Genomic DNA, 25,029 nt, shown 5'->3' on the forward strand with positions numbered 1-25,029 from the left:
TATTCAGAATATATAAATAGCTCCTAAAAATCAATAAGAAAAAAAGAAACAGGGCTTCCCTGGTGGCGCAGTGGTTGAGAATCTGCCTGCCAATGCAGGGGACACGGGTTCGAGCCCCAGTCTGGGAAGATCCCACATGCCACGGAGTGGCTAGGCCCATGAGCCACAATTACTGAGCCTGCGCGTCTGGAGCCTGTGCTCCACAACAAGAGAGGCCGTGATAGTGAGAGGCCCACGCACCGTGATGAAGAGTGGCCCCCACTTGCCGCAACTAGAGAAAGCCCTCGCACAGAAACGAAGACCCAACACAGCCTAAAATAAATTAATTAATTAATATTAAAAAAATGGAGTATCATTAATAATAACTAAGTATTAAATGCTAAAAAAAAAAGAAACAACTTTATAGAAAAAGGGGGAAAGAATATGAAAAGGTGACTCCAAAGAAGAGGAAATACAAGTAGCCAATAAATATGAGATGATGCACATCCTTAGTATTAATTAGAACACAAATTTTTTTAACATCTTTATTGCAGTATAATTGCTTTACAATGGTAAGTTAGTTTCTGCTGTATAACAAAGTGAATCAGCTATACATATACATGCATCCCCATATCTCCTCCCTCTTGTGTCTCCCTCCCACCCTCCCTATCCCACCCCTCTAGGTGGTTACAAAGCACCTAGCTGATCTCCCTGTGCTATGTGGCTGCTTCCCACTAGTTATCTATTTTACATTTGGTAGTGTATATATGTCAGTGCTACTCTCTCACTTCATCCCAGCTTACCCTTCCCCCTCCCCGTGTCCTCAAGTCCATTCTCTACATCTGCGTCTTTATTCCTGTCCTGCCCCTAGGTTCTTCAGAACCATTTTTTTTTCTTTTAGATTCCATATATATGTGTTAGCATACATAGAACACAGATTTTAAAACTATTTTTAATTCATCTGATTGGAATAAAATGAAAAGAATCAATAATATCCAGTCTAATCTTGTTAAGGAGTGGGAAAACAGGCACTTTCATATATTTCTGTTTGGTGTGTAAAATGGTATATTTACATTGGATGACAATTTTAAATGTACAAACCTTTTAACCCAGCAATTCCACTTTTAGGTATCTATCCTACAAAAATACTAACATAAGTATGTAAAAATATAAGGATGTTGACTTCAACATTTTTTACATAAGCAAAATATGGGATAAAACTGAAATGCCCATTAAGGAGAGAGTAAATCAACTTTAAATGGCTATATGCTATTCCAATGTATGGAATAAAGATTATTTGTGCAAACATGAATATGAAGAGGAGACAATGTTAAGTCAAAAAATTGTAGAGTAACATATATTATGATCCCACTTTTATTAAACTCAAAAACTATATATTTGTAAATGCAAGAAAAATGACAGGCAAGATATATACCAAATAGTTCATTGTGGTCGCCTCTGAGAAATGAGATTAGGGCATGAGAAACAGGAGACTGGTTTGTGTGCATTTTTACTGTTGTGATATTATGTTTTATAATAAAAAAGATATATTTGGTCTTTGTCCCTGTTCTTGGCACACAGCTCCTAAAACCCTTGTATCTTCCTAAGTGACAAGAGCAATGGGAGAATCTTTTGTTATAATATTTGGTCTTTTGTCCTCAAATAGCTCCAGTTCCTGAAATAGTTCCAGAGTGATAAAGGTAAAAGGAGTGTCTCATTATTCAAAACAAGCCCCTCTGATCACGAAGTGACTTTTGGATAGCCCCTAAGGATGGGTACCTCTAAGGAGGGGAACAAGGATGGAAGTTGAATTAATCACCAATGGCCAACGATTTAATCAATCATGCCTATGTAATGAAGCTTCCATAAAAATCCGTGAACTACAGGGGTTCTAAGAGCTTCTAGGTCGGTGAAGACATGGAGGTGCTGGGAGAGTGGCACTTCTGGGAGGCCATGAAGTTCCATGCCCCTTCCCCTATACCTTGCCATCTGGCTGTTCTTGAGTTGTATCCTTTTATAATAAACCAATAATCTAGTAAGGAAACTGTTTTCCTGAGCTCTGTAAGCCACTCTAGCAAGGTAATCAAAGCTGAGGAGGGGTTTGTGGGAACCTCTGATTTACAACACGTTGGTAAGAAGCATAGGTAACACTACCTGGACTCGTGATGGGCATCTGAAAGGGGGCAGTCTTGTGGGACTGAGCCCTTAGCCTGTGGGATCTGATGCTATCTTTGTAGTTTTCAACCATAAATTTTTTTCCATCATTAAAATGTCACCAATCCAAAATTAGTTACCAATCAAATACTTAGTTCTATAAAACCCAAGGCAGGGGCTTCCCTGGTGGCGCAGTGGTTGAGAGTCCGCCTGCCAATGCAGGGGACACGGGTTCGAGCCCTGGTCTGGGAGGATCCCACATGCCGCGGAGCGACTGGGCCCGTGAGCCACAACTACTGAGCCTGCGCGTCTGGAGCCTGTGCTCCGCAATGAGAGAGGCCGCGATAGTGAGAGGCCCGCGCACCGCGATGAAGAGTAGCCCCCACTTGCCACAACTAGAGAAAGCCCTCGCACAGAAGCGAAGACCCAACACAGCCAAAAATAAATTAATTAATTAATTAATTTAAAAAAATGTACTTAAAAAAACACCTAAGGCAATCAAATTTGTGACAAAAGAGAAGCAGTCCTTACTTTTCTCGTAATCTTTGAAGCTCCACCTTTAAGTCCTCATCCTCTACTTCTGACTCATCATCACTGCTCATTGGGGAAGACGGTGAATAGAAGAGTGAGCTCTGTGTTTGAACATAGGCTTTTTCTTCATGGAGTGGTAAGCACTTTTCTCTCTCTGGACCAGTCTTTGCCACTGATTTCCCTCTGCCACAAAGAGTGGCTGAAAATTCACTATCAGAGGTAGGCTGTATAACAGAAGTAAGTATCTCTCTCTCTTTAAGCAACAGTTCAGATCCAGACTGCAAGCTACTTCCTGTGGCTGAATTTTCTTCCAATTCCTTTTCTGGAGTCATCAAAGATACATCAGTCTCACAAGCTGTACTGAAAGATGAGAAGTTGTCAGCTTGTTTGGGAATTCTTTTATCTTCTTTGAAGGTTTCCTGAAGAGCTTGTAACTTCTGAGAAGAAAGTGAAGTTTGTGGATTGTGTGTGGCAGGTTCCATTTCTACCAATTGAGACTTTGCTGTTTCAGTAAAGGCTAAAGCTTCTTCACTAGGCTGGCTCGTCATTTTATTGAATGCTGGTATGTGTTCTATTCCAAAAGATGTCACTTTCACTGACTGCTGCTGAGGAACTGTAATCACCTGAAATACAAAAAGGCAAAGGTGGCTGGCTCTGCCTAACCAAAGAGTAAACCCACAAAGAAATTCAATATCAATATATGGCACAGACAATTGGATGGTCTTCTGTAATGTACAAACACTGATAATACCAAAACTAAAAAATCCCATCTATACTTGTCATATTCAAAGCTTTGCAATTGGGCCCTTTGCAAAGGGAATTGGCTTCATATTGCTCAAATAAAATTCTGCAATTAAAAAACATTCCATACGTACACCTAAAACTAACACAATATTGTAAATCATCTATACTTCAATTAAAAAATAAAATGAAAATAAATTCAATTGCCAAGGTTCTAAAGGACATGAAATTAGATTTATAAAAAAGATGACCCAACCACCCACCAAAAACTGATGACCCATTTCTGTGCTCCCTTTCAGCTACTAAAATCCTCATTTCTTTAGACTCGCCTTTAGTGGATGGCTACAGAAGGTGACAGGATGCATATAAGGGGAAAAATTAAATACTATAATGATCTACATTTAAAATAATTACCATCTACAGACCTAGATCTTCAATGCTGTTACCTTTTATAATGCCTTTATAGATAATGATTTAACCAAAGACACAAACCTGGAACCGACCCCGCTGAAATGATCCACTCATTGCTTTACATCTACTCAAAGCCCTAGCATCAGCTGTGGACTCTCCTGTCAGAGGAATGGGGTCAGGAGCAACTGCTGATCTCGTATCTTCTGTATCCACTGCAAGTTTTGCCAAATTGTAAGCAGAAAGGAGAAAATTGCTTGTTAAGACTACATTTGTTTACATTACCAAAAATGAAGAAAAGTAGAAAAAGCTTAACTCCTGCTAGACAATTAAAAAAGTGTTAATGTAATAAGCAACACTGTAGAAGTCCCTAATTCTGAATCAGACATTGCAAGATTTATCCCGAGACTTAGTATCTATATGAAATGAATACTTTAAAACCAAGTTAGTTACAAAAGGAAAAATAAAATGGCAATGACATTAATGGGACATGTCACATACATGGGCTACGTGGAAAAAGTGGCAAGATTTGTGTATGAACAACAACAAAAAGAAACAGAAGTAAATGAAAAATGATGTTACCTAGTCTATGTCCCTGACTGTAAGCACACTACCTTGACGGACTTTTGATCTCTTGAAAAAGCTGGTTGACTGCCGTAGCCTGTATGCCCAGCTTTTTAATTTGCGAGTCCAGGATTTCTTGCTAATAGGATTTTTGAGACTAGGACAAGTAAAGCTTAGGCCAAAATATCCACCTCCTGTCTGCAGATGAATGGCTCCACCGCTTGACACAGCAGCAGGATAGGCCTCTGGATCCCCTGGAAGTGAAGCATCTGGGGACATCTCCTAATGGAGACAAAAAGAGGAAAACCAAAATGGTAGTAATTTAGGTGAGGTGGAGCAATTGTTTCTACCATTGAAGTTTCTTGTATGGACTAATCAGTAATCAAAAATAGACTGCTATATGCTAAAGGAACTTCTCTAGACAGGAAACACAAGAGAAGGAAAAGACCTACAATAACAAACCCCAAAAAATTAAGAAAATGGTCATAGGAACATACATATTGATAATTACCTTAAATGTAAATGGATTAAATGCTCCAACCAAAAGACATAGACTGGCTGAATGGATACAAAAACAAGACCCACATATATGCTGCCTACAAGAGACCCACTTCAGACCTGGGACACATACAGACTGAAAGTGAGGGGATGGAAAAAGATATTCCATGCAAATGGAAATCAAAAGAAAGCTGGAGTAGCAATTCTCATATCAGACAAAATAGACATTAAAACAAAGACTATTACAAGAGACAAAGAAGGACACTACATAATGAACAAGGGATTAATCCAAGAAGAAGATATAACAACTGTAAATATTTATGCACACAACATAGGAGCACCTCAATATATAAGGCAAATACTAACAGCCATAAAAGGGGAAATCGACAGTAACACAATCATAGTAGGGGAATTTAACACCCCACTTTCACCAATGGACAGATCATCCAAAATGAAAATCAATAAGGAAACACAAGCTTTAAATGATACATTAAATGACATGGATTTAATAAATATTTATAGGACATTCCATCCAAAAACAACAGAATACACTTTCTTCTCATGTGCTCATGGAACATTCTCCAGGATAGATCACGTCTTGAGTCACAAATCAAGCCTCAGTAAATTTAAGAACATTGAAATCATATCAAGCATCTTTTCTGACTACAATGCTATGAGATTAGAAATCAATTACAGGCGAAAAAAAAAGAAAAAACACAAACACATGGATGCTAAACAATACACTACTAAATAACCAAGAGATCACTGAAGAAATCAAAGAGGAAATCAAAAAATACCTAAAAACAAATGACAATGAAAACACAACGACCCAAAACCTATGGGATGCAGCAAAAGCAGTTCTAAGAGGGAAGTTTATAGCTATACAAGCCTACCTTAAGAAACAAGAAACATCTCAAGTAAACAACCTAACCTTACACCTAAAGCAATAAGAGAAAGAAGAACAATAAAACCCCAAAGTTAGCAGAAGGAAAGAAATCATAAAGATCAGATCAGAAAGAAATGAAAAAGAAATGAAGTAAACAATAGCAAAGATCAATAAAACTAAAAGTTGGTTCTTTGAGAAGATAAACAAAATTGAAAAACCATTAGCCAGACTTATAAATAAAAAAAGGGAGAAGACTCAAATCAATAGAATTAGAAATGAAAAAGGGGAAGTAACAACTCACACTGCAGAAATACAAACGATCAGGAGAGGGTACTAAAAGCAACGATATGCCAATAAAATGGACAACCTGGAAGAAATGGACAAATTCTTAGAAATGCACCACCTTCTGAGACTGAACCAGGAAGAAACAGAAAATATGAACAGACCAAGCACAAGCACTGAAATTGAGACTGTGATTAAAAATCTTCCAACAAACAAAAGCCCAGGACCAGATGGCTTCACAGGCGAATTCTATCAAACATTTAGAGAAGAGCTAACACCTATCCTTCTCAAACTCTTCCAAAATATAGCAGAGGGAGGAACACTCCGAAACTCATTCTATGAGGCCACCATCACCCTGATGCCAAAACCAGACAAAGATGTCACGAAAAAGAATGGGGCCTTCCCTGGTGGCACAGTGGTTGAGAATCTGCCTGCTAATGCAGGGGACAAGGGTTCGAGGCCTGGTCTGGGAAGATCCCACATGCCGCAGAGCAACTAGGCCCGTGAGCCACAATTACTGAGCCTGCGCTCCGCAACAAGAGAGGCCGAGATAGTGAGAGGCCCGCGCACCGCGATGAAGAGTGGCCCCCGCTTGCCGCAACTGGAGAAAGCCCTCGCACAGAAACGAAGACCCAACACAGTTATAAATAAATAAATAAATAAAAGAATGTGAATTTCTTTACAAAAAAAGTCACAAAAAAAGAAAACTACAGACCAATATCACTGATGAATATAGATGCAAAAATCCTAAACAAAACACTAGCAAACAGAATCCAACAGCACATTAAAAGGATCAAACACCATGATCAAGTGGGGTTTATCCCAGGAATGCAAGGAGTCTTCAATATACACAAAGCAATCAATGTGATACACCATATTAACAAATTGAAGGAGAAAAACCATATGATCATCTCAATAGATGCAGAGAAAGCTTTCGACAAAATTCAACACCCATTTATGATAAAAGCCCTGCAGAAAGTAGGCATAGAGGGAACTTTCATCAACATAATAAAGGCCATATATGACAAACCCACAGCCAACATCGTCCTCAATGGCGAAAAACTGAAACCATTTCCACTAAGATCAGGAACAAGACAAGGTTGCCCACTCTCACCACTACTATTCAACATAGTTTTGGAAGTGTTAGCCACAGCAATCAGAGAAGAAAAAGAAATAAAAGGAATCCAAATCGGAAAAGAAGAAGTAAAGCTGTCACTGTTTGCAGATGACATGATACTATACATAGAGAATCCTAAAGATGCAACCAGAAAACTACTAGAGCTAATCAATGAATTTGGGAAAGTAGCAGGATACAAAATTAATGCACTGAAATCTCTTGCTTTCCTATACAGTAATGATGAAAAATCTGAAAGTGAAATTAAGAAAACACTCCCGTTTTCCACTGCAACAAAAAGAATAAAATACCGAGGAATAAACCTACCTAAGGAGACAAAAGACCTGTATGCAGAAAATTATAAGACACTGATGAGAGACATTAAAGATGATACCAAAAGATGGAGAGATATACCATGTTCCTGGATTGGAAGAATCAACGTTGTGAAAATGACTATACTACCCAAAGCAATCTACAGATTCAATGCAACCCCTATCAAACTGCCACTGGCATTTTTCTCAGAACTAGAACAAAAAATTTCACAATTTTTATGGAACCAGAAAAGACCCCAAATAGCCAAAGCAATCTTGAGAACGAAAAATGGAGCTGGAGGAATCAGGCTCCCTGACTTCAGACTATAATACAAAGCTACAGTAATCAAGACAGTATGGTACTGGCACAAAAACAGAAATATAGATCAATGGAACACGATAGAAAGCCCAGAGATAAACCCACGCACATATGGTCACCTTATCTTCGATAAAGGAGGCAAGCATATACAGTGGAGAAAAGACAGCCTCTTCAATAAGTGGTGCTGGGAATACTGGACAGCTACTTGTAAAAGAATGAAATTAGAACACTCCCTAACACCATACACAAAAATAAACTCAAAATGGATTAAAGACCTAAATGTAAGGCCAGACACCATCAAACTCTTAAGGAAAACATAGGCAGAACACTCTATGACATAAATCACAGCAAGATCCTTTTTGACCCACCTCCTAGAGAAATGGAAATAAAAACACAAATAAACAAATGGGACCAAATGAAACTCAAAAGCTTTTGCACAGCAAAGGAAACCATAAACAAGACCAAAAGACAACCCTCAGAATGGGAGAAAATATTTGCAAATGAAGTAACTGACAAAGGATTAATCTCCAAGATTTACAAGCAGCTCATGCAGCTCAATAACAAAAAAACAAACAACCCAATCCAAAAATGGGCAGAAGACCTAAATAGACATTTCTCCAAAGAAGATATACAGATGGCCTACAGACACATGAAAGAATGCTCAACATCATTAATCCTTAGAGAAATGCCAATCAAAACTACAATGAGATATCATCTCACACCGGTCAGAATGGGCATCATCAAAAAATCTAGAAACAATAAATGCTGGAGAGGGTGTGGAGAAAATGGAACACTCTTGCACTGCTAGTGGGAATGTAAATTGATACAGCCACTATGGAGAACAGTATGGAGGTTCCTTAAGAAACTAAAAATAGAACTACCATACGACCCAGCAATCCCACTACTGGGCATATACCATGAGAAAACCATAATTCAAAAAGGGTCATGTACCAAAATGTTCATTGCAGCTCTATTTACAATAGCCAGGACATGGAAGCAACCTAAGTGTCCATCATTGGATGAATGGATAAAGAAGATGTGGCACATATATACAATGGAATATTACTCAGCCATAAAAAGAAATGAAATGGAGGTATTTGTAATGAGGTGGATGGAGTTAGAGTCTGTCATACAGAGTGAAGTAAGTCAGAAAGAGAAAAACAAATACCGTATGCTAACACATATATATGGAATCTAAGGGGAAAAAAAGGTCATGAAGAACATAGTGGCAAGACAGGAATAAAGACACAGACCTACTAGAGAATGGACTTGAGGACATGGTGAGGGGTAGGGGTAAGATGTGACAGGGTAAGAGAGTGTCATGGACATATATACACTACCAAATGTAAAATAGATAGCTAGTGGGAAGCAGCCACCTGGCACAGGGAGATCAGCTCGGTGCTTTGTGACCATCTAAAAGGGTGGGATACGGAGGGTGGGAGGGAGGGAGATGCAAGAGGGAAGAGATATGGGGATATATGTATATGTATAACTGATTCATTTTGTTTTAAAGCAGAAACTAACACACCATTGTAAAGCAATTATACTCCAATAAAAATGTAAAAAAATTAGAATGCTATGTATACTTCTATTAATAGTATCATATCAGACTAAACCTGAAGTATTCAACTTATAGGAATTAAGCCTTCCCCTTTCTTTAAAAATACTATTTAGACTTCAGATAAATAAAACAGCAGAATGTTAAACTTCCACCCTAGAATATTTTTTATTATAGCAACTTTGAAAACTGAAAATTAAAATATGAAGGAAATAACCCTCATATGCACCAATTCACTAGAAAAGGTTACTTAAACCCTATGATCTTAAAATGGAAATTTTCATTTATGCTTATATTATCTAAGAGAGTTAAAGATGCCTGACACGCATGATAAACATAGAAAAACAAGATATCTAGGCATTTACATTTACAGAAATATATTACCAAATCAAGTTTCTTACATTATATAAGCACACAGAAATTTACAATGGACCTCAAAATTATTTCAAATTTAAACTCTAAAAATCGTTAACATCAGGCCACAGCTGGCTACAAAATCATTCTTCCCTCTTCTTGTCCTCCCATCCCTCCCCTCAAAAACCAGAATTAACTGCTGCTGTATTCTGAGTATTCTAAAAATAAATGTCTTATAATAACTAATACAAAAAATTAATATACACAGCCAGAAATAATTTGGGAAACATGAGAATGGCCCCTAGTAATTTAGAAAATTAAAAGAGTAAAAGTTCAAAGAAAGGGATTCAGCATTTGTCTGAAGGAAGACAGCCTAAGCGGCACTAAGTAAACTGCAGTTTGGGGTAAGCATTATTAACACTTAAGTCAGCAGTTATTAAAAGTAAAATTCTGAACAGTTGTTATTTTCCAAAGTCCCATTTTGGACTACTAATATTACTTTCATAAAGAGGAAAAAAATCTCAATAATATTATGATTTAGAAAGTGTTGCACTGGTCCCACTGAAATTACAGAAAAGATTTTTATTAAGTAATAACTGGATCAAGATGATAAATTAAATACAAGTTCTAGCCTCCCTTACCAACCCAAATCCACAGGTACAACAGGAAAAACAGATGTAGACACATGCATATAAGATTTTTAAAATTAATTAATTAATTAATTTTTTATCTGCGTTGGATCTTCGTTGCTGTGTGTGGGCTTTCTCTAGTTGCAGCGAGCGGGGGCTATGCTTCTTTGTGGTGCGTGGGCTTCTCATTGTGGTGGCTTCTCTTGTTGCAGAGCACGGGCTCTAGGTGCGTGGGCTTCAGTAGTTGTGGCACTCAGGCTCAGTAGTTGTGGCTCACAAGCTCTAGAGCGCAGGCTCAGTAGTTGTGGCGCATGGGCTTCGTTGCTCCGTGGCATGTGGGATCTTCCCAGACCAGGGCCCAAACCCGTGTCCCCTGCATTGGCAGGCGGATTCTTAATCACTGCGCCACCAGAGAAGCCCTGCATATACGATTAAAGGAGGAAAAAGCAGCCTCCTTTAATGCATGATGACATATGCAGGAACTGTTTCAAAATGCAGCGAATTCAGGTGGTAGATATGGGCAGCAGGAGAGAGCGCCCTGGCCAACCAAAAGGATGGGTGGTTGGACAGAACGCTTACAAAGCTGTAACAATCTATCTGTCTCCTATCTGTCACTTCAGCATCATCTTATAACACTCTCCTACTTACTGGCCTTCTTTTGTTTCCTGGAACAGGTCTCCACCTATGAATGTCACCATTACATACAAATACTTCCCTGACCACCCTATATAAAGTAATTCCTTAGTCTTCCTATCATAGCCCTTTATTCATTTGTTTAGGATCTATCTTCCCCCACTAGAATGTGAGCTCCACAAAAACAGAGATCTTGACTTATTCACTGCTCAGCAGATATTCACTGAATGGACGAGTGAACTGGTTGGGGCACCTTCCCACTTCATCTCCACAATGAACAAAAGACAGCAGAGGCGTCTGCTCCCAAATAAGAGTGGTAAGGAGGAAAATGTTTATTGCCAAGAAAAAGGTCAGTAATGTACGGAAGAGACAAGATCCAGGAGTAAGGGGAAGCCCTGCTACCTTTGAAGACTAGCTACTGGACCTCCCTCTGGGCAGCATTAAAGACAAGTTGCAATACCCAGGGCCAGGAAGCATGTCCCACGCTTTTCCCACAATTACTGGAGTAAGGCTATAGTAATTATATATAGCATTTACAAACGGACAAACAGGGAATCTTATGGGAGAAAAAGAAAAACTGAGTACACAACGAAGAATCACCAACACTTTTGGGAAATCAGCACTTTAAGAAAACACTAAACAACAAACAGAATACCCAAGGAAACAGCATTAATAACACAGAATAAGACTTTAATATGTTGAAAGAGATGTGTGAATATACTATATCCATAAGAAAAAGAATGAACTATAGTTACTAGAAATTAAAAATACAATCCTTGACATAAAAAAATAGCTGAATAGGAGATTATAAACAGCTTAAAAGTTGAGACATTCTCCCAGTACAAAAAGCAAAAGGACAAAGAGATGGAAAGCATGAAATGAGGGACTTCCCTGGTGGTGCAGTGGTTAAGAATCTGCCTGCCAATGGAGGGAACACAGGTTCAATTCCTGGTCCAGGAAGATGCCACATGCCGTGGAGCAACTAAGCCCGTGCGCCAGAACTACGGAGCCTACGCTCTAGAGCTCGCGTGCCACAACTACTGAAGCCTGCGTACCTAGAGCCCATGCTCCGCAACAACAGAAGCCACCACAATGAGAAGCCCACACACTGCAACAAAGAATAGCCCCCACTCGCAGCAACTAGAGAAAGCCCACGCACAGCAATGAAGACCACATGCAGCCAAAAATTTTTTTAAAAAGCATGAAATGAAAAGTTAATAGATAAGAAAAATAGGAAATGAAGAAATAAAACTGTCTCTATTCACAGATAAGATCTTATATACTGATATTATATAGAAAATCCACCAAAAGCTATCACAGCTAATAAAAAAACTCAGCGAAGTTGAAGGATACAACATCAACAATCAAAAATCAATCGTATTTCTATACACTAGCAATGAAAAATCTGAAAAGGAAATTAAGAAGACAATTTCATTTATAATAACAACAAAGAATAAAGTAACAAACAGTGCTGGAACAACTGGATAGCCACATGCAAAAGAATGAAGCTGGACCTTTATCTCACACCATACACAAAAATTAACTCAAAATGATCCTACCATCTGTACTTAAGTGTGAAGCAAAATAAAGATATTTCTGGACATTAAAAAAATAAAAACAAATTGGTCACCCATGCAACATATTTAAAAATATGACTCATAGAAGCATTTCAGGGGGGAAACAAAAAGGAATTCTAGGACACCAGAAACAGTGGCAGGTAATAAGTTTGATCTAGATGTAGCAATGGACACTTGAAACAAACAAAAGAATCCATTTAACCTTGACACTTGGAAGAGTCTCTTGAGCAACAAAGTTTAAATGACAGAGAATTACATTTCATTTTTTTATGGTTCTAATCACATTATGTGATTATCAGATAACACAAATAATCATAATATAAATGCTGTTTACTGATTTTCAGTTCTTCCAATCAACCTACAGACAAAGCACAACTGATAATGAAAAAAATGTAGATGTTATAAACTTTGCCAATGTTAAAAAGTAATTTAAGTAATAAAAATTGGGAGGTGTATGGGGAAGAAAAGTAGAGGAAAGGGAAAATATAATTTCTCTACCCTTCATAGAAGTGAGTAAAAATTTATTGTATAAAATTACTAAATCAAAAAACGATAAGTATATTATTTATAAGTTATTAATAGCAATGACCACAAGAATTAAAACCAGGAACTTAATATTGTTTGGGTAGTGGGAGTGTTAACACAACAATTCCTTTTAATTTTCTATCCTTCTGAATTTCTTTTGTGTTTATGCATTAATTGCATAATTTTAAATTACTAGTTTACCAAAAAAATAAGTACTTAAATTATATTTACTCAATGGAATATTATGCTGTTGTTTAAAAAAGTTAGGTGAGGGGACTTCCCTGGTGGTCCAGTGGTTAAGAATCCGCCTTCCAATGCAGGGAATGCAGGTTCGATCCCTGGTTGGGGAACTAAGATCCCACACACCGCGGGGCAACTAAGCCCGTGCGCCGCAACTACCAAGCCTGTGCGCTATAGAGCCCAAGAGCTACAACTAGAGAGAAGCCTGCGCACTGCAACTAAGACCCAATGCAGCCAAATAAATAAATAAATATATTTTTTAAAAAGTTAGGTGAGGTGGAACTATGTATACTGACATGGATAGATGTCCATAAGTGGGAAAAAAATTTAGAACAGCACATGTATGTAAGGAAGTATGTGTATATATAGTATGTATCTGTGTCTTTGTAAATAGATATAATACATATAAAGAAGTGCTATATAAATATTTGTATATTAGTGAAAACCATGTCTGGAAAGATTTATCAACAGCTGTGTCTATAGGTTTAGAAGTGGGGTGGATTTTACTTTATATACATGCATATACTTCTTATATAATAATAACAGTAATAAAGAGATACAGTGATAAATATTTAAAAATATGTCTATGATATACTGTAAAATTAAAAAATTAAGTTGTAGACCAATATGTTTATAGCACAATACTATTTTTGTGAATAAGAAGTTGTAGGTTTGTAAGTAGATCTGTGTAAGCTTAAGTCAAGAAGGATTAGTACCATATAGTGGATAAGCACCAGATAGTGGTTATACCTATGAGTTGAAGGAACAGAAGAGAAATTAAATTCCTACATTACATAAGTTAAAAAAAACAAGTTATGAGGTTATGGGGTTTTTAAATTTTTCTTTTAAAATATTTTTTTCAAATAAATAAAAACCCACAAACAAGATTAAATTAAAACCATAATATTTTTAAAAATGAAACTGATAACAGGCATTTTTAAGTGGAAATCTAAAAGCAAGTTCTTCCTACCCACTAAAACAATCTATAAGTCAGTCCTGTTCTGTCATTAATACAGAAAGAAACATTGCTCACAAGTTCCTAGCTAATTCACCAGAGGGCTCTCTCACCAAGAAAGTTCTACCGTCTCTATTAAGTTCTGGGCCCCTGCAGCCTAAGCTATGGCCTTCTTAAATACCTGTGACCTCAGAATCTTGTGACATAGATCATTTCATTTCAAAGGACAGAACTTTAGAAAAGAAGGCATTTCTTTAAAAGCATAGGATAAGGAATTGGTTAGAAAGAATGATACTTACATGTAAACATAATTCGCTGGGTATAGAAGTTATCACATTCAGGTCCCTTTTGAACACTGATATGTTAGCAGGCTGACTCACAGTCACATTGGACAGAATCTTAGAGCCTGTCTGCTGAAAATTAGGGGACTGTGCAGGACTATCTTGAACTCCACAGTGACTGATGCCTATGACTTCTGGCACTGGACATGAGACTGTGTCTTCAGCAGAGGAAGAAAACGGAGAGTCTATGCTTTGGGTATCCTTCTGACTCTCAGGATAGATGCTAGATATGCTATGCTCCTGATAGAGCAAATTTCTTAATTTTTCATCCAGAGTTTTAATTCGGTTGTCTGCAAACTCCATTTTTGGAGGTCCTTCCCCATCTGATTCCACGACAGTAGAGGACAGAAGGCTAGTTGGTTCAAGGCCAGGGGTCTGAGTGGGAATGACCATCTTAGGAGAACTTGCTTCCATGATCACTGCGGTTTCTCCTTCTTGGGAAATAAACTCTGCATCCGTAGTTGGCTGCTGCACTGGTAAGGACTGAGGCTTTTGATCAGACATAAATGCCAGGGTTGTAAGAGAGTTAGGAGCAATCTGAGTTGACTCACCAGGAACTGCCTGACTGGCAGCTTGGTGACCTGGATACACAGGTAGGAATATGCCTGCTTGGCTGGTGAGTCCCTCACATTCAAGTGGAACTGCACGAACTGAAGTAGCCGTATGACTGGAACTACCAGCAACTGGTGCCATTATCTGCTTGTCATCTTCCACTTGATAAAGTATAGCTGGCAGCTTAGTTTCTACACTGGCATATTCAGAAATCTTACCATCAACTACATCCTTGTGTTCTGATGTGGAGGTGTAAAGTGCACGCTGGCATGGATTATTTTCTAGAGTGAGCAGCGTGTCCTGTGACATTTCCTTATTACTTATGTTTCTTGGACCTGGAACAATAACAAAGAATGGCTAAGCATGCATTGGTAAGTACAAAGCATGGACTAGTACTCAAACTCAAAAGGAACAGGAGGAGCAAGGGGCAAATTAGAACCTATGTGAAAGTACTCTTGTAAATAAGACTCAAAATACACAGAATTCAACCTAACAAAGAGAAAAACCTTTTCCTTTTTTTTCATAAATTTAAAAATTTAAATGGCTTAAGTTACCTCCTAACATTAACATCTTCAAAAATGCTTATGAAAATTCTCATAAGCATAAAATACCCATGAAAACAAGTTAAGGATACAGTATATATTTTGCATCCCCATCTTCCAGGTCTGGATAAAGGTGGCAGAGAACAAACACTTACTAGAAAGCAGATTTAGCCCAGGAACTGTAGACATGGACTGCTGAAGAGAAGGAAGAGATTGAGCCTCACGGTTTCTTATTGTCTGATTGATACAAAATCGCCATCGACCAACTGGGGATGACTGAGGAGCAGATTCATCTGTAGAAAGAACTGGCAAAAATTAATATGCTAAGCAATTGTCAATATGTTTACCTATTGACTAAGGAAACCAGGTTAAAACACCGATTTGTCTTTTATCTCCATTTCCAATGGCACTAGGATATGTGTAACTTATAAGACCAGACCTCCCAACCCTGACTGACAAATACTCTAACAACTAAGCACAAGATATCTTTAGAGAAGGATTTTGGATTCTACGGAAACAAACATTGTATCAATAGCAATTAAAAGCAGGGCACTTTTGGGAAAAAAACAAAAAGCACTTTTTCCAGTAAAACCTACATCTTCTGTTCTGTATCCTGATTATGGTGGTGCTTACACAAATCTATAAGAGGACTAAAATTTACAGAACCCTACACCAAAAGAAAAAAAAGTCTATTTTACTGGATGACAACTTAAAAAATAAAGTAAAATAAGCCCCTACATCTGTACACCTACTTTGTTAACTTATTCAAAAAAGTTATTCTCTTTTAAACTTTACCCTACTTTGCCAGTCAGAAATATACTCAGGGACTTCCCTAGTGGCACAGTGGTTAAGAATCCGCCTGCCAATGCAGGGGACACGGGTTCGAGCCCTGGTCCGGGAAGATCCCACATGCCGCGGAGCTACTGAGCCCGTGCGCCACAACTACTGAGCCTGTGTACCACAACTACTGAAGCCTGCACGCCTCGAGCCTGTGCTCCGCAACAAGAGAAGCCACAACAGTGAGAAGCCCGTGCACCGCAACAAAGAGCAGACCCCACTCACTGCAACTAGAGAAAGCCCGCACGTAACAACGAAGACCCAACACAGCCATAAATAAATAAATAAAAAGAAATCTACTCAAGACTCCTGCTAATGAGAAAAAGAAGACAGAGGAGAACCCTGACATCCTAACACAAACTACATTTGAGGGTAATGGTATCTGGTTCCATGACTCCCACACCACCTGTTGCTTCTTCATGCTGTTATAATTCCTTCAGATGTCCTCATTCGTCTGTGGCTCTTCTCCCCCTCCCAGACACTCTAAATATACCCATGACCAGAGCTGAGAAGAATGGAGAGATAAGGTTATGAGAAAAGAAAATAGAAGACCCCATTTTTAGTCCCTGGCAGTTTATCTGGTATCTGATTTACAAAAACTTATCAGTGATCAGAGCAGGTAGAAGCATATCATTGGTGGAATGAAATCAAGATACTAATGCTATTAAAACATGAGGCAAACTTAGAACATAATGATTTTAGCTAAGAAACTTGTTGTCCATCTCATATAGGGGAAAAAAAAAACTTAACCAGTTAAGTTCAAACAATAAAGCCATTAGAGGTCAGCAGTACTGTGACTGCTTCTCTGGTAACATACCATGCAACAACTCAGAAATAAATTAATCAGGTAAAGAACCAATACTTGGAGGAAATCTGGAGAATGGTTTTACTTCTCACTCTTTACTTCTTATTTCTGGGCTATAAAGTCCTTTCAAAGTGTGGGAAAACCTACATTAACAATTTATCAAATTCCTTTATTGGCTAACATCTTTCCCAAGGTGTGTACATTAAAAGTTTCCAAATGTCTTGCTTCAAAAGCCAAATGGTAAATTTTATTAAGTATACTTACTGCTGGTTTGAGTGGATGCAGAATTTATCTGTACTTGTTCAGATGATCCTGTCTGAATTAAAAATGAATAGATAAATAAAGAAGTTCCTGATACATAGCCGAGAAGACCTATTTGCTAAGCAATTGCTCTTACGTGGCTACTGCTGGATTCCACAGTAATAGAGTCAACTCCAATGGCTCTTTCTGCAGCAGAGTGGACATGAAGGATCTCCTGGGCTTGACCTACGATAGCCCTCAATTCTTCTACAAATTTTTCTTTTTCACTTTCCAGGACAAAGTTATTTTCCACCTATCCAAAAGTAAAAGTAATTCTATTCACAAGAATGAATTTAGTTTCTTCAAAATTATAATATGGTGACTACCATAAAGAAAAATAAATTAGGTATTTAGATCTAAATGCCACAACAGAATTAACAAAGACCAGCAATAAAATGCCACATAATACATTAAATTATTCTATTTTGAGACCACTGACATTTGTCAGATTGGCACTACCTACCAGAAGCCAGCATTTTAAAAAAATCTGGCATTCTATAAATTGATTGCCATTTGAAGAACATAACTGAGGTAATGTTTACATTTAAAACTAGGATGTCCAAACTCAAAAGCTTTTAAATAAAAAAAAAAATCACAAAATGAAGCATCTCTAAAGATGATAAAGAATGGCCTAGAGACAGTTCAGAAAATACTACATTAAATAAGAGGCAGACTGACAAAATTATTAACTTTTAAAATGTTAAATTCTGCTTGGCCAGGAATGTATATACAAAGAAAACTGGCAGAAACAAAAGCATTATGTACTCTTCATGCCACCCTAGCTCATCCCCATTAAAAAAAAAGAGGAGGGGAATAGTAACTTAAGCCTAACAATTCAAAGAAAATACAAAAACTAAATGAAATGAACATTACTTGAACACCTATATGTAAGATGTTATATCAGTAGCTAATACATTAGAATTACCTGGGGAACTTTATTAATGCTTAGGCCTCATCTCCAAAAATTCTGATTTAATTAGGGACCCAGGCAACAGAATTGTTTTTGTTTTAGTTTTTGTTTGGGTTTTTTTTTTTTGGCTGCGCCACATGTCTTGCAGGATCTTAGCTCCCCAACCAGGGATTGAACCCGGACAACGGCAGTGAAAGCACCGAGTCCTAACCACTGGACCACCAGGGAATTCCCAACAGAATTGTTTTTAAAAAGCTCTTCCAGTGATTTTGACATGCAGCTAGGGATAAGAACCACTGACCTAGATCCTCTCTTAATGAAACTCCCTCATATTTTACACATAAATATACAGAAACCAGAGGAGGTATAGTGACTTACTCTTGATCATAACCAACTTAGCTCCATACAAATTTTAAAAACTAGCAGTACCCTAAAAAAAGATGGCTCTGAATAAACGGGGGGAGAGTTAGAGAGGAAAAAGAGACAGAATGCTGAAGGGAAAATAATTTGGTTTTACTGTACTTACCATATAGTCTGCAATATCCTCTGGTGCATCACCATCAACATCAAACTTGAAGGTGACCATCTTGTTATTGTGTGTCTCCAGTTGACACTCCACCATGTTGTCTCCAGAGGTTGACACCTGGGCACAAACATGTCACTAGTTTAAGAGTCAGTCATTGTCTTCTCTTTGTAAATGGTGCAGGAAACATTTGGATGAGCTCACATACAATATATGAAAAAAATGGTTTAAACTGTTCAGAATCTAAAAAGATTGTTTTTCCCTTGATGAAATACTGTCTAAACAACCATTGTATGACAAATCTAAGGCTCAAATTATTCAGCAAAAAATAAGTTAGAAATGTGAACCTGTGGGAAAGAAAAGGAACACAACTTTTATGAAAAGGCAAAAAAAAAAAGTTACAACGGTCACTATAGCTATCTGCAATGCAAAGATCTAAATCTGGTCATTCATTTCCAAAATTCTCCCACAAATTGACCCTTTAAGCTAAAGAAAATGCACTGCTAATGGAAATGTAAACTGGTCCAAACTTTATGGACAGCAACCTAGAAATATGTACTTAGAAACTTTAAAAAAATCTTCATACCCTTTGACCCACTAATTCTACTTCTAGGAATCTATCATAAGGAAATAATCAGGTATATATACAAAGATTTGTGTTCAAGAGTGTTTGCTGCAGAGTTTCATAATACTCTATACTCACCTCCACAGCAACATCGCCCCTCCCTGACCCCCCAGACCTCAACATGCACTCTTAATCAAATCACATTTATACACTGACCTGAAGGACAGTAAGCTGAAATTTAGTCCCCTTTTCTGATCTAGGACAGGAAGCTCTTCTCTGTTTGCTCCGATCTTGTTTGCCATTTCCACTTGGGTTATCAGGGGTATTGGTGTTTTCCTTCACAGCTGCCACATCATTATTCAAACTATTATTTTTAAAAAAACAAAAGCAATTCCAATTCAATTTCTCAGAGAAGACATTATTCCATGATTCTCAAAGTCCAATATTTAACCCAAATCAGAGTTAACATCTGAAATTCCTTTGTGGATAGAATCATTCCATCTTGATGGTAAAATTCTAAGAAAAACCCTCAATTAGAAAATCATAAATAATGTTTAAATAAAATATATAAGTAGTACAATATCTCTCAAAAAGTTATGACTGCACAACTCTGCAAATATACTAAATGCCATTGAATTGTACACTTTAAATGGGTGAAAATCTAATGGTATGTGAATTATATCTCAATAAAGCTGTTTTTAAAAGTTATGAAACACTGAGATTATATTGTATGTATTAGGCAAACATCTCACAGTAGTGGGAGTGAAAGAAAAACACTGCTAGTGATGGACCTCTGTGGAACCTTTTATCAGGGGATGTTCCTGAGCAATTTTATTTTGTTTGTTTTGGGGTTTTTCTTATTAATATGTTCAAATAAAACTTCTAAAAACCAATTCTCACTCAAAATATAGCTGTTTATGTAACAAACTCAACAGGGGATACATGAGGTGTGGAAGACAGGAATAGTGCAGGAAACAGAAAAAGAAATGAAAATGAGATAAAGAAAATGTAGTATGTATATACAATGGAATATTATTCTGCCATAAAAAAGAATGAAATCTCGCCATTTGTAACAACATAGATGGAACTTGAGGGCATTATGCTAAGTAAAGTAAGTCAGAAAGAGAAAGACAAATACCATATGATCTCACTTATATGTGCAATCTAAAAAAACGAAAAATCTCCCAAGCTCATAGATACAGAGAACAGATTGGTGGTTGCCAGAGGCAGGTGTGGGGGGAGGGGGTAGAAAGTGGGCGAAATGGGTGAAGGGAGTCGAAAGGTACAAACTACCAGTTATAAAATAAATAAGTCATGTAATGTACAACATGGCAACTATAGTTAATAATGCTGTATTGCATATTTCAAAGTTGCTAAGAGAGTAGATTTTAAAAGTTCTCATCACAAGAAAAAAAATTGTGTAACTATGTATGGTGATGGATGTTTAAACTAGACTTATTGTGGTGATCATTTCATAATATATACAAATGTTGAATCACTCTATTATACATCCAAAACTAATATAAGGGTATACATGAGTTTTACCTCAATAGAATGAAAGGAAGGAAGGAAGGAAGGAAGGAAGGAAGGAAGGAAGGAAGGAAGGAAGGAAGGAAGGAAGGAGGGAAGGGAGGAAGGAAGAAGGAAGGAGGGAGGGAGGGAGGGAGGGAAGAAGAAAAAATACACCATAATTTTGGTTAAAAAAACTGAAAATGAATGATGTGAAAATGATTCAACATGATTAATTCTAACTAGTTATATTTTGCAGGTTCAAGTCAATATGATTATGACAGGGCAGACTAACTTTCAGCTGATCTGTGTCAAAGGTATTTTTCAGCTTTTTCTTTAATAAATTTGAAGATATTTCAATAAATAACAAAAATTCCAATAAATACATTTGAAACTTAAATGAGATCTGTAAGCAGCAGATATTTTTTAAATTAATTTTTAGGTTAAGTCCTTTCTCCTAAAAACTACTCAGGAACTATCTATATAAAGATATGCAATAAAAAATAAAACTAACTCCTAAAATTTTTTCTATGTCCCTGTGAAAAAGAATTTTCATAAATACAAGTAGAGGAAGAAAATACATTAATACTGCTTTTAGTTTTTTAATAGACAGAGAAATAGCAGTAATAAATAACACCTTCAGAGGATAAAAGGGACATAATTCTAGTCAATGCAGCTGTATCATTCACTTTGCAAAGTTATCTTAAAACACTAGTTTAGGGTTTGGGACAAGATGGCAGAAACTCAACTCTCCCCGTTCCTCCCCACTAAGTATAACTAAAAAATCTGGAAATAATACAGTAGAATATCACAGGAGGGCACTGAAGAGTGAAAAAATGAAGGCAGACTAGCTAGGGACTCCCAGGACTTGAGGAAAAATATAGCAGCTTGGCATCTCCTGATTACCCACCCAGTGACAGAAAGCAATCCAAGCTCAGCATCTCCTGACTCCTGGGCCAAAAGGCAAAGGTAGCCCAAGCCCAGTGGTCTCCTGAACCCCAACCTATCAACAGAAGGTGGTTCAGGTGGGCCCTTTCCTCCTGTGGTGATGCTGGTGGGAACCCTACCAGTAGTAGCATGTGGTCTGGAGAGCTGGCTTAGGGCAGCAGGCCTAGAGAAGTGCTCTCCAACCCCTTGGTCCAGCAGTGGGTCCCAATGGTGTCAGGTGAACCAAGCAGATCAGAATAATAATACAAAGACTCTGAAAACTAAATTGTCATTAGAACCATAGTCCACAAAAGTAGACCAGGACCTTTGCACCTAAACACAGTGACTGACTGCTAAAATAGAGTATTTAAATAGGATCCAGAGTATCCTAACATAATGTCCAAAATGTCCAGGAGACAAATGAAAATTCTCTGTCATACCAAAAACCAGGAAAATCACAACTTGAATGTGAAAAGACAATCAACAGATGCCAACACCAGGATGAATCAGATATTGGAATTACCTGACAAGGATTTTAAAGCAGCCATTATCAAATTGTTTCAACGAGCAATTACAAATACTTTTGAAGCAAATGAAAAGCCAGAAAATCTCATAATAATAGAAGATACTAAGAAAGAAACAAATGGAAATTATAGAAAGAGTACAATCATAGAAATAAAAAATGCACTGAGTGAGCACAATAGCAGAATGAATAGGACAAAGGAAAGAATCAGTGAACCTGAAGACAGAACAAGAAAAATTAACCCAATCTGAACAAGATAGAGAAAAATATTAGTTTACAACTACCAAATAACAATATGATTATATATCTGGTTGTAATTTATTTCTTTAGATTAGCTGGAACTTTAAATTACATTATTTCTTATTTCCTTTTTTAATTCTTATAATATTTTCCTAAGGACAGAATATGATGGGAATTCCCTGGCACTCCAGTGGTTAGGACTCTGCACTCTCACTGCCAAGGGCATGGGTTCAATCCCTGGTCAGGGAACTAAGATCCCACAAGCCACGGTGGTGCAGCCAAAAAATAACAACCCCAGAATATTATAATAATGTGAACAAGAAAATGGTCAATAATTTCATAGTCCATATGATCTTTATTAACATAAAAAAGTAAAAATAATATCTACTATTTTTATTGAACATACACACAAATACTAGAACACAGAAACTTCTTCAGTCAAGAAACACTAAGTACCTAATGAATGCAATACTTCAACATACCCTCATCGCTTTCATGGTATTAATTTGAAGATACTCACCTTCGAACTAAATCCGGTTTTAGAAGAGTTGCTGGTTGTTCAGCTCCAACTGCTTGGGATACAGGCTGTAAATAGCACAGAAATAAAACTTATTACGATAACAGCAAACTTTAAGCTGAAGGTGCAATTTGCTATTATTGCAGAAAACGTGTTTGTTACATTTCATACTTTGGTTACCACACAAACCAGGTAAAATGTCTACATTACTGAATGTCTATATCAATCCTATTATCGATGTTACTACCAAAGATAAAGAAAAATAAAATGTAGCAGTATTGATATTCATCAAGACTTTTTCATTAAAAAAGACAGCATTGTTTTTTATACTTTTGTTTGTGTTATTTTTCAATGACTTCCAGTCCTGATTGTAAAACTACTAATAAAAGGAAGAGTTGCTGCCATTCCAGAAACAGATAAATCAATGATTCAAGCTTTAACGTATTGTATGGTCTCTCTCTCTCATTCCCTTTTCACTAAACTACTGCCAACAATTCCTTTGAGCTGTTAGTATCCAGCAGCTGCAATACTGGCATCTAGCAGAAAAGTTTATAAAGGCAAATGCCAACCCTGCTGGAAAATAATGTTAAACATTTATCTAATCCATCCTATGCATTGCCGCTGGTGACAGTACAGTGACTTTAAAATGCAAATCTACCAAAATCAATCACTTATCTACCTAGTTTAAACCCTCTATGATGGCCCCTCATCTTCTATAAGGTTAAGTTCCTTTGGATGGCAAATAAAGTCCTCAATGAACTGGTCCCTGCCTCATTCTCTAGCTCTTCTCTTCTTGAAGCCACAGTGAACTCTAGGTCCTCTGAATGAGTTGGGCTTTTTCATATACAGTGACTCTACTTATATTCCTTCATCTCCCTGGACTATTTCAACTACTCCTTAGTCCTGTCCATTTAGCAAATATCTGAATGGAACTCCTGTATACAAGAAGGCTCTATTACAATGGGCTCCAGAAAGACCAGCAAAATCACCTTGGAGTCTCTTTAAAAAACACATATACCTTATCTCATATCTTGGTTTCTAAACTAAAAGGGATAAAGGTTCCTTGGAGAAATGGCTGATTCCAGCACTGGGGCAAGGAAAATATAAGATGAGCCTGGATCATCTTGCTATCCCCCAAAGTAAAGAACTGCTCAAAGAACGATGGGAACATATCAAAAGCACACTTGAGCCACCTTGAAGGGGTTCCCACTACCCAAATATGGAACAATTGGGCATGAAAATAAATAATGAGTAACAGAATATAACGTATTTAATAAAATAAAATAATCCAAGAGTTCATACTGATACAAACAAAAGAAAGCTCTTACAATACAAAGCCAAATAAATATAAGGAATGACAAAGTTAGAAAATCATCAATGGATGATAAAACTAGTGGGTAAAAGTTGGATGAGGAACAAGATATCTATATAGTTTCAAAATATCTCCCCACAAATCACTTATTCATTACAAAAGCAAAACATGGTCACTTTACAGTGGAAGAACTTGGCAGCCTCCACCTTAACCAAGTAATCAAATTTAACCTCAGCAATATTGGGAGAAACTGACATTACATGGCTCCTAATATGATACAATGCACAAAGGTTACAACATTGTTTGCATGGTATTCCTGACAAAAATGCATGATCTGAATGTGGGGAATAAAAGGAAACTTCAAACAC

At 37.3% G+C, this 25,029-nt stretch overlaps 1 protein-coding gene across 11 annotated transcripts in view; it reads right to left on the reverse strand.

Moving 5' to 3' along the window:
- Positions 1-25,029, reverse strand: part of WNK3 (WNK lysine deficient protein kinase 3) — a 398,421-nt gene that overhangs the window by 301,203 nt on the left and 72,189 nt on the right. For 8 of the 11 annotated variants that reach the window (XM_082445069.1, XM_082445070.1, XM_082445066.1 and 5 more), the window contains 10 exons: positions 23,353-23,417; positions 19,850-19,997; positions 19,072-19,188; positions 17,733-17,888; positions 17,600-17,651; positions 15,849-15,998; positions 14,558-15,486; positions 4,569-4,659; positions 3,898-4,028; positions 2,665-3,287 (listed from right to left, as the gene is read on the reverse strand). In XM_082445069.1, coding sequence (XP_082301195.1) covers positions 2,665-3,287; positions 3,898-4,028; positions 4,569-4,659; positions 14,558-15,486; positions 15,849-15,998; positions 17,600-17,651; positions 17,733-17,888; positions 19,072-19,188; positions 19,850-19,997; positions 23,353-23,417 — 2,462 coding nt within the window. Of the gene's footprint in view, positions 1-207; positions 3,288-3,897; positions 4,029-4,427; positions 4,660-14,557; positions 15,487-15,848; positions 15,999-17,599; positions 17,652-17,732; positions 17,889-19,071; positions 19,189-19,849; positions 19,998-23,352; positions 23,418-25,029 lie in introns of all 11 variants that reach the window. The other 3 variants (XR_014258450.1, XM_082445071.1, XM_082445064.1) reach the window with 3 other exon arrangements.

Source organism: Balaenoptera physalus (genome assembly GCF_965194825.1).
Source record: "Balaenoptera physalus genome assembly, chromosome: X".
Taxonomy (NCBI): Eukaryota; Metazoa; Chordata; class Mammalia; order Artiodactyla; family Balaenopteridae; genus Balaenoptera; species Balaenoptera physalus.